Source organism: Adiantum capillus-veneris, chromosome 8 (genome assembly GCF_014529385.1).
Source record: "Adiantum capillus-veneris isolate H3 chromosome 8, ASM1452938v2, whole genome shotgun sequence".
NCBI lineage: Eukaryota > Viridiplantae > Streptophyta > Polypodiopsida > Polypodiales > Pteridaceae > Adiantum > Adiantum capillus-veneris.
In genome coordinates, this window is record NC_140938.1 from 14,253,390 (window position 1) to 14,264,122 (window position 10,733).

Below are 10,733 nucleotides of genomic sequence, written 5' to 3' on the forward strand. Positions count from 1 at the left end.
AGCCGAGTGGGAGGATGATCATTAGGTAGTGTTGCCAACATACGGTACGGTTGCCCCACTAACAAAAGGTGTTGGTGGATGCTTGAATATTTTTTTAGTGATAATCTCCAATACTTTAAGATTGCTTGAAATCTCTTGGTTGGCCTACTTTTCTCCATTTCAATATGAATTTCTGACTATGGCTTTAGAATCAAGCTATAAAGTGCTATGCCTATTTCTTGTCTTTCATCAAGAAATGGGTTCTCCAATTAAAGATTAAACAAGGCCATATATACTAATTTCCCCATTCTTCAACTATCACAAAATTGGTTGTTATCATAAGATTCTTTGCAATATGTATGATTGCAAACAAAAAATTAAAAAGTGTATCAAATAAATGGAATGAAACAAGGGTCTGATATTGCTTGTACATTGATACTTTGTATGTACTCCAAGGTGTGTGTGTGGACACTTAAGAAGTATAGATTACATGATGTGAAGAACGTGTAGAGGCAAAGTCTCCTAAAGATCAAAGCTTATAGAATGAAAATCAAATGCAACCTCCTTTGCAGTTACAGGAAACAAAAATTTGGAGTGGCTTCTACATTCGCTCGCAACGTCCTCTTGCATGCTTTGCGATCCCGAGACTAGGACACCCACACTTTGTCCTTTGTATTTGTTGGAAAGGTGGTTGAAGACATCTGCATCATAATGGAACTACAATAAGCCACTCATCTACTTTGATATGTTGCTCATTCAAGCACATATGCTCGAATACATCCTTCAACTACAAAATCTACTTTTGGTTTGTGTGAACTAGCAAACATGCTTGGCCTTCGATTTTATGTAAATGTATGGACAATTGCATGCATGTGTGGGTATGTGCATCTCTCTCTCTCTCTCTCTCTCTCTCTCTCTCTCTCTCTCTCACACACACACACACACACACACACACACACACACACACACACACACACACGTTAAGAAGCACTTAGTTAAGGAAATGTATCACCTTTCCAATCAGGTCGGCAACAAAGATGGAGGTCACCATTCCAAGGAGAGCCTCCTTCACATCCAACATTTGCTTCATTATCATAGAATTCTTGCACGGGGTAGTTTGTGGGAGAGTTAGTTGTGCTATGGCCCTTTGGTTGAATCAAAGATGTATTTTCTTTTTGTGTCTTATTATGGATCAACCAGATGATTAGTAAAGCACCACCGAACAAAATGATTCCCAAGAGCATGCATATCACCACCACATGCGCACGGTTATAGTTTGGAAAATTGTATGAGTATGCTCGTACTATATAAAGGTTAGCTAAACCAGAAAACACAAAATAGCCAATCATTGAAGAGATGGTAATGGCCGCAACCCACTTGGTGTTTCCCACAGATGAAATGCTTGAAATTCCTTGTGGTTTGACACCACGATTAGGAGAAACATATCCCGTTGTAGATATATGGTTTGAGCCACCAAATTTTGCTAAATCTAGTGCTCTATTTTCACCTGTATTGACATGAGTTGCAAGCTGACTTGTGTAAAGTTCCCTTAGTTTAGAGGTAATGTAAGCATGAACATGGATGCTTAGTCCCAATTTCCCATAATCCGGGAGTATTTGATTGGGGTCTATCTCATTCAAAACACATAGCTCCACCGGTGTTCGCACACAATGGTACACTTCGATAGATGTGGGGAGATGGGAGGCCTTCTTTAGTGCGACTTTATGTCGATGCAATATGTCTCGCAAAATGGCCAAAATAGGAGTAACCCCTATCCCTCCAGCAACTAAGACTAGTGTTTCATACCTAAGAATGTAAAAAACAAGAAAAGATATCCAGTTAGTCACACAAGAGTTTCAAATGTGTGTGTGTGTGTGTGTGTGTGTGTGTGTGTGTGTGTGTGTGTGTGAGAGAGAGAGAGAGAGAGAGAGAGAGAGAGAGAGAGAGAGTACTTCAAGTAGAAATCAGATTCGTCTCCATAGGGTCCCTCGATTCGAGCGTTGAAGGAGAAAGGGCAACTTGATTGTGAATGCTTCGCATCAGCGGAAGCCTTCAATTGATTAAGAAGCTTCCTTGTCCATGCACCCAATGGTTTGATAACAATGGTTAGCTCATTGTCCTCCTTAGTTGGAGTGGTTGCCGCACTAAAGAAGTGCCATTGTAGTTTAGATAGGGAGGGAATTTGAATGCACCAAGTGCTGAGTGCATGAAAAATAAAACCTAGCAATTCAATGAAAAAAGTAAGAGGATTTGTATACAAGAGGCAACACAAACTAAGCTAATTAAACGTTTAGTAAAGAAGACAAAAAACATAAGTAAAAACATGTTTTGTTGGCATTGAACGAATGATCCTTTCTATTATAAAGAGGAAGGTAGTCATAAATACCATCACGACTATTCCTTGCAAGATGGAGTTCAACTGCACCCGATTCCAAGACTTTGGCCGAGAGCACATCGACCAACTGCCTCGATTGGAGCATGCGCAGCAATCGATCCACAAAGAAGAGGAGGATAGGAATCACAAAGAAGTGGTAATTCCAAACCGCGTGATATAGCCAAAAGAGGGCATAGATGATGTACAAGTGGTGCACACTGAAGAAGAACTCATACCACCGCCTCCGAAAAAATGATAAGGAGGTTATCCACATAACCATACCAGCAATCCATGCGACCAAGCCTGCTACCACTGAACGCGTTTCTCCTTCGGTGTCCCAACCTGTGATCTGGGAGCCATTTTCAAGGAACAAAACATCAAACAACACGAGAAAAGAATGCATATATACTATGAGACGACACATACGCAACTGCATGCATGTACACACACTTACGTGGCTTAGGTGTAATATCATTCCATTATTTAAGTACAAGAATACACATTTCCAAACATTGAGAAGACTGACATTAGAGCTCCTAACCAGGCTATGGCTGACATAGCTACAAGACAAACATAATGTTTTGGTCCTAGAGAATACATTGTATGTTGAGGGCTTGCTAGGAAACCATAGCTCGACATGAATTTTTATGTAGCTGCACATGACATAGTGTGAGGGCATTGGATGCATATACAAACCCTAAATCCTAAAGCCCATGTGACAAAAATACACTCAAAGCATTGTCAGCTTGTAAAGGGACGGGAAAGCATAGAGAGCGTACCAAGGCGGTCTGGCCAGTGCGCATGTAGAAGACGATGTAGCCGATGCTGTGCAGAGTGACAAAGAACATCATGAGGACTGCAAGCCAGCTATGGTACTTCACGGCGTGCTCGAAGGGAAGGCCTATGAGGCGCAGGAATGGGGAGCCTCTTGATACTGGAATCCACAGCAAGCAGAAGGGTATTATGGCTACGGTGCCGAAGTAGTACGCTGCATAGTTCACCTTCTGCCATTGTCTGAGAATTGTACAAGCAACGATTTGAACCCAAGGCGACTTATTGAACTCTAACCACATAGGTAATATGGAGACACACATGCTATGGAATATATTTTAAAGTACCATGTGCGTTCAAATGAATTAGCAAAAAGTTGTGATGTCTTTTGTGAACTTAAATTTTTTTTTTAACTCTTAAAAGCTATTGGATTCTTTTCCGTTTTAGTGTCCAAAATACTCTTTTATCTATATATATATATATATATATATATCTATATATATATATATATATCTATATATATATATATATATAGGCTAAGCAACCCTCCTTTGATATGAAACAAGAATTGAACCTCCAAGACTAATCAAATTAAAAGGTGGAGAGATGGGTACTACTAAGGAAAGACGTTTATAATCGTCTTTATTTTTGTTGGGATGAAGTCATTTTTGCAAGGTAAAAACCCATCTCTTTTTGAACCAAAGTTTGGTGGCTGCTTTACATTTAGTTTGAAGAGAGGAAGTTAGTAGTGCATTAGAATAGCCGCACCTGAGTTTAATAGAGTTTAATACGTTTTAAAGCTAACACTTACTTGGACACAATAGGACCATGATGATGCATGACGGTTCCATTCTCGATTTCTTGGAACGATAGATGAGTAACTCTCCCAAAGTGATAAAACACCATGAAGAGTATGCCAATAATGAAGAGAAAATCAGCCATAGTTACAACTCCAAAAGGACTATGCACCCACAAGGGGTAGGCGTTTAAACTTGAAAATCTTAATTTTTGTTGTGCCTGGAAGAAAAATAACAAGAAAAAGTCAAGAAAAGTAAAATATATAATTCTTTTCATTATAGTATTTTGTTGCAAGGTTTTTGACTAATACAAATAAACAAAACTCACTAATTTGAACTTTCGTTTACCTCCATGTATGAGTTAAAACTAGTGTGATATTATTTCTAAGATAAGGACGATGAAATTGCTGATATTGCTAAGTCTCTTCATAGCTCTAAATGTGGGTGGCATGAGATTTTGATCTAGATGCTTAAGCAATTGTGTCCCTATATTACTATGGATGAAATGGGCTCTAGAACAGAAATACATTAAATTGTGTACCTGTATGGATGGCATTGACTCTTTTGACCTGTAAACAAGGTAGAGCAGAAATACATTAAATTTTATCTCATGACATCATAAGTGGATAAGTATAGAGATTGTAAAGGTAACCACCAACATCAATATAAAGCGATGCTCACAATAATAGTGTCTATAACAAAAACCATTAGATCTCCATGATTTACCTCTCCTCATCTTGAGCTCCATTGAACTATTCATGATGAATTTTATTTCCTTTTTTTTGAGGGAAAATTTCAGGAAATAAATTTAGAGGTAGTAAAATTTGTATTTGTAAAAATTAATAGCACCACATGTAGTACTCAATTAATTAAGGTAGCAAACTTAGTATTAGTACTAGCACTAGTTGAGAAAGTCACACTCTCATCTATTCTATAATAACAAAACTAGAATTAGGAGAAGCGTTTTCCATAATCATACTATAGTGTTGTAGCACCAAAGAAGTGACCTTAAATTACTAGTAGCCACTTGATAGTAGTTGGAGGATATAGTAGAATCAACAATATTATGGCCAATAGCCATGTAATGCGATGAGACCAACTTCACTGGTGGCCATAAGAGTAATACTACTAGCAACGAAATCTAAAATTTTCAAATCTCAATCATTACCATAATGTGTCCCTTGTTCAAAAGAGAGATATCACAAAGATTGTTAGGGTATTAGCATCCAAATTATGTTTTTTAACAGTGCTCTTGGAAACATGCTGAGACATGAATTAAATAACCAATGTTTCTCAAGTTTGATTTGAATCCCCCCTTCTTTCCATAAGATAAATAAATTCTTACAAGTGCCTCTTTCTTCAGGTAACTAGTGGGCGCGTCATATGTGCGCGCATATGTTCTATATGCATACATGCATATACTAGGAGTGTGGAACAAACATGTAATTATAGGAAAGTGTGTGTATATACTATGGAGACATATAATTATGTATATGAATATATCTATATATATGTTTGCACACATAGAGAGATGCATATATGGAGTTTAGAAATAGAATGAGTGGGACACTTATGTAAGGCTAGAATATAGACTTCAAGGAATCAAATTGGAGGTCCTTTCAAGGCTATATAATAAGGCCACATGCATTGTTAAAGGAGCCAATGCCACATAAATGTACTCAAGATAAGAATTAAAATGAAATTGTCATATGGCAGTACCTGATAAAAGCTCGTAGCTCAATCACCAAAAAGCTCAAAATGGCCACAACAACAAAAGGCAATGTTTGGTATATAAGGGAAAATCCTGCAAATATGCACAATCAAGGTTGATCTTTTGTATCATAGTACTAAAAAAACAATCATAAATTTAAGTGACTATAAATAATATCAGTGTTCACATAGTACCTTACCTAGCTTGATATTTGCAAGTGATCCTGGGGGGGGGGGGGGGGGGGGGGGGGGTCACTATATGTAAAACCTATATATCACGTACGTTTAAGAACGATTCTTTAGTTGTGAATTTTCGACCAATAAAAGAGATCCTTTTCCTATTTAATCTGTAAATTTTCTTTCAAGATCATTTTTTTTCAAAACTTTCTGTACGTGAAAATGTGAAAAAATATAAAATAAAATAATCTCTACTTTTGAATCCACATGATAAGCATTTTTTATTATTATAGTGACCCCCTGAGAAGTGATATAAACATGCTTAAATGCTAAACTATTATATGAGATGGAATGCACATCTCTGTCATTTGCCATATAATATTTCTATACAGGTGACTTCAAAATTTAGAGGTACTTCTAAAGCTCCAAGGAGCCAATATCCAAGTTTTAAGCCTACGTACATATGTTAGTTTGTCTGAAAATCTCTAATTGAAGTTATACACCCTAATCTCTTGAACTCACATGGTACATTCACATGATTGAAAGGTGCACTCCTAAAGCTTGTAACATTATTCTAAAGTCCATTTGTTCCAAAGTAGAATCAGATAATGATGTTCAGATAGGTGAATGTTACTAAGTTTAATATATTGCATAACTTTTCAGCTACTTGTTTAATGTTGAAACAACCTTCTAAGACATGATACCAAAATCATATTTATTTGTACTAGTATCCTAGCCAAATGAATATCACTTAAGAGCAATATATTTGACGTTATTGTCAATATGGATTCTATGACCCTTATCTATTTATATCTTTTTTTAGTCCACCATTTTTTACATAAATGATGATACAAACAACTTGTTAAGCACTACTTAAATAAATCCCTTGCTTCTATCATGTGCAAGCTGTTAATTATGTTAATTTTTCTTACTATGTTGTTACTAAAGGTAAAGTTTTGTGTGAAAATAGCAAAGTTTAGAGAAAATAAGTTCTTGTCTTGAATTAGGTATGCGACTTGTCTGCTTCATGGTATGTAAACCCTCCACCATAGATGTATATTTTTCATCAATAAAATACACCCTTTTCCAGTTCAATCTATAAACGTTCCTTTTGATTGGTATTCCTGTATATGTCAAAAGATGTACAAAAAATGGTAGTAAATAAGCCCTTCTGTTGAACTCACATGCTTTGCACACATATTGTGTGCTAACAAAGAGTCTACCCACTAGTAAACTCAAGCATAAAAATGAATTGATATGGGCTATGGGTATGTAGGTTATAGGTCCATAGATAGCCCTTAAAGATTGATCTAACTTGAAAAACTCTTTTAATTCAGCCATGTTATGTCTTTTATGGGATGTGGTCATTCAAATGGCATTCAATTACATCTTTTTCATGCTTTTACTCTTTGCATGCACAATTTGACACATTGGACCTTCGGGAAGTTCACTCAATACTTATGTGACTATCACGTGAGTGCAAAAAAGAGGGTTATTAAATTTCATTTTTTCTCACATTTTCACATACAAAAGAATACCATAAAATAAAACTAAAAAGAAAAGTACAAAGTGAGTTAAAAAATGATGCATTTTATTTGTAAAAAATATTTCACACATAAAAAGTTTTATAAATAGTCATTAAACGTACGCGATATACAGAATGATACATAGTTACCCCTCTCCCCCCTCCCAACACACACACACACACACAACCTGAGATTACACCGACGTACAAATAAGCAATTTAGCTTAATTTTTGCAATTTTAAGAGAATACTAGACAATACAAAATGTGCAATCAGACGGAGTGTTGAGGTTTTAGTTTATGTTGAAGGAGAAACATTAGCTATGTGTGCAGTTTAAAGGTTAAGCAAGATGAAGATAGTGGTGCCATTGGCATTACTCTGTGTGTGTGTGTGTGTGTGTGTGTGTGAGAGAGAGAGAGAGAGAGAGAGAGAGAGAGAGAGAGAGAGAGAGAGTAGCTCCCAAGTAAACTGTCCACAAGTGTTGAGCTCCTCGAGAGAGAGAGAGAGAGAGAGAGAGAGAGAGAGAGAAGTACCTTCCCGGCCATCAGTGCGGAAGAAGCGAGAGCGGGTGTTCTTGGAGAGGTGGGTATCGTCGGCCTGCGGCTCCGGCTTGAAGAACCAGTAGAGCACCCACATCAAGCAAGCCGCGACGATCACCGCCTCCGCTACGGCCTTGGCCGTCCTCGCCAGCCCCAGCCCCCTTCCACAGCTACTCATGCTACTCCTCTCACTGCTCATCATGTTGCTGCTCGTCGACGCAGTCGCTGACGTTTTCATAGCTGCACCAATTATATTCTATCCTCTTAATTTCTCTGCAGCCACAACAGCCAATCACGGCTGATCAAGATCAACACCTTGTGTTGATACTATACGCAGCAATTAATGCATCGCTGGTACTGAAGCTAATGCACAAGGTGATGAAAATATTGCAGTACCTCTATACAGATCACATACACACCAACATATTATCGTTCCCCAACCAGCTGCGCCTATACGCAGCAATTAATGCATCGCTGGTACTGAAGCTAATGCACAAGGTGATGAAAATATTGCAGTACCTCTATACAGATCACATACACACCAACATATTATCGTTCCCCAACCAGCTGCGCCTACACAATAGCTCGCAAGCCCGTTGCCTACAATGAGACAAGCACATGGGTTGACACGCACATATATATACTTTGTCAACCTTTGTACTAGTCATACGCTTGTACTACTCTCTATATCGTCCCCCTTACAAGTACTATTTGAGTACTAACTCTCCCTTCGTCAACGCCACTTTATTCATATACTTTGCTTACGCCCCTCGTATACTACCCTGAGCCAGGGCTAGAAAAATACAATTCTCCTGGGTTTTCAGGTCAAAGTTTGACGGTAATTACACTAAAACTTGTGTAATTTTTCCGGTTTTCTCAAAGGCAAGTTCAAAATCTAACCTGGATTTTATAATTTCAGCCGGTTAAAATACACTAGACCCCATTTATTTTCTAACACTGCTACCCTCTCTTTGAATCGTGTAGTATCCAATAAAACCATGGTCCACTCCTCCCCTTCCTATATTTCTATAGTTAGTCAACCACCAAAATATCAGCTCTCTAGTTTGTACTACTTACCTCCCCCTAGAAGTTATTTGTACTTCTCCTTCTAGGACTTCATTCCAACACCACATCTAAGCTACATGAGGGCCTAGTTTCTGAAAGTCGCACGGTATCCTAAAAGACGCCCGGTATCTTGCCTTTTTACAAGGCAAATTGCAAGGTCACACAACATGAGTTATACTTAAAAGAGTGGAGATCTCCACTAAAGGGTGGACTTACAAGTTACCATCAAGTATTTAAAAAAAAATAGCCTCATTTTAAGATTTTCTAGTAATCTAGTTTGGGACTCAAACTTTCATTACGTGTATGCACTACCGCCGCATGCTCGCTCAAAAAAGAGCTCCATTTGACTTATCATCTCTTAGCATATCAAAATTTTCAAGATTCCTCAAGCCAAGCCATATATGCAACCCCACCTACCTATATAAAATTTTGAGGATCTGCAACCTCTCCTAGCCTTACATGCTTACGATAAGCCAAGCTGACGGAAGGTACCAGTACCACCCATTTTGTCTTTCATGCTTTTCACGTACATAATTCATTTTCTTCTTCTTTACACTATCTAAATAAAAAGTGGTTATTACTTAGTTATGTGGAGATAATTTTATCTCTTTAATAGTAAATTATCTCACCACTCTCAACAAGGAATAACTGAGTACTATTAAAGTACTAACTCCTAGGGTCAACACCATTGATGCACCTCTACTATCTAATCATTGAATCTCATAGTACTTCTCCTCTTGTCCTCATACGTACTATTCTATTGGTAGTCATTGGCCAAAAGACCTACTCTCTAGTGTGTGCTACCTTTCTTCCTCTCAAGGTTGTTTGAACTTCTCCTTCATTTGCAAGCTAAGCTTGTTGAGGGCTAGATTACTTAAGAGTGTCCATCTCTCCTCTTCACAAGGGCAATTGCAAAATCACATAACGTAAATTGGACCAAAGATACCAAAATTTGAGAGATCTCCACCTTTTCGCAACTAAGGGTCCTGACCTTGTTAAACAACAACATGTAACTTTTTGAGAGATTCTAAAAAATATAATGAGACTCAAAATATGATCATATGTATGTACTAACATCTACTCACTTGTATCAAAGAGATCATATGTTATCGTCCCTTTAGCATATTTAAAACTTTTAAGATGCCCTTCAAGCAATTGTCGCTACTCAACTCCTGACTGACCTTGACGCCTAATGTTTTGAATGAATGTGAGCTTCAATTGAGTTTGTAATTCAAACAAAAGTGAGTACTATTAAACTCCTTGTTCAAGAATTATCTTTAATAATTCTGTTGGAAAGGGAAGGGGAGAACGGTTGCTTCCACAATTTCAATTTGCTCACACACTTACCTGTCAACCTCTCACCATCTCTCCCAAATCCCAAGTACACACGCCTAGACTATGACACCATATACATACACACACATAAAGCATAGACTTGATAGGTGAAAGATTGTAAGGGGAAGATGATGTAGACAAGATTAAAGAGTACAGAACATAGCTTAACATATCATGAGAGAGAGAGAGAGAGGAATCTCGCAAATCAATGGCCTAAAGACTGTAGCCCCAAACTCCACGGCACCTCTTGTGGAGTTTGATATTTAATATTTGATATTGCTTATTGGTGACAAAAATTGGAGGCCCCTGTTTTTATACTTAGTTCCACTTTAATCATTGTGTAGTGGCTACCACTTATTGCATGACCCTCTTAAGGGTGAGTTCTCACTAATTATTTACAAGTGAACCATAGTGGCTTATTGAAAAAATAAACTATAACACTATGCAAATAAAAATGGTCG

General features: G+C 37.6%; 1 protein-coding gene across 2 annotated transcripts; it reads right to left on the minus strand.

Annotated features, from left to right (window-relative positions):
* Positions 1-342: 342 nt before the first annotated feature.
* Positions 343-8,468, minus strand: LOC147451705 (ferric reduction oxidase 6-like). Of its 2 annotated transcripts, XM_086517592.1 has the most exons (10): positions 8,269-8,468; positions 7,867-8,145; positions 5,641-5,725; positions 4,463-4,490; positions 3,936-4,141; positions 3,133-3,367; positions 2,366-2,702; positions 1,932-2,199; positions 992-1,785; positions 343-680 (listed from the first exon to the last, which is right to left on the minus strand). In XM_086517592.1, exons 2-10 carry the CDS (start codon positions 8,108-8,110, stop codon positions 502-504), a joined length of 2,376 nt encoding a protein of 791 aa, XP_086373718.1. In that variant the 5' UTR covers positions 8,111-8,145; positions 8,269-8,468; the 3' UTR covers positions 343-501. The 2 variants fall into 2 exon arrangements, with proteins under 2 accessions (XP_086373718.1, XP_086373717.1); XM_086517591.1 differs by having other exon boundaries at positions 7,867-8,406.
* Positions 8,469-10,733: the final 2,265 nt, after the last annotated feature.

Bases quoted from the DNA above. Each gene is read 5' to 3' on its own strand.
- LOC147451705 (XM_086517592.1), bottom strand. From the start codon at position 8,110: ATGAAAACGTCAGCGACTGCGTCGACGAGCAGCAACATGATGAGCAGT. The intron at 4,491-5,640 runs GTACTGCCATAT...CCTTGTTTACAG, and splicing joins GAGCTACGAGCTTTTATCAG to GTCAAAAGAGTCAATGCCAT. The intron at 4,142-4,462 runs GTACACAATTTA...TTTTTCTTCCAG, and splicing joins AGTCAATGCCATCCATACAG to GCACAACAAAAATTAAGATT.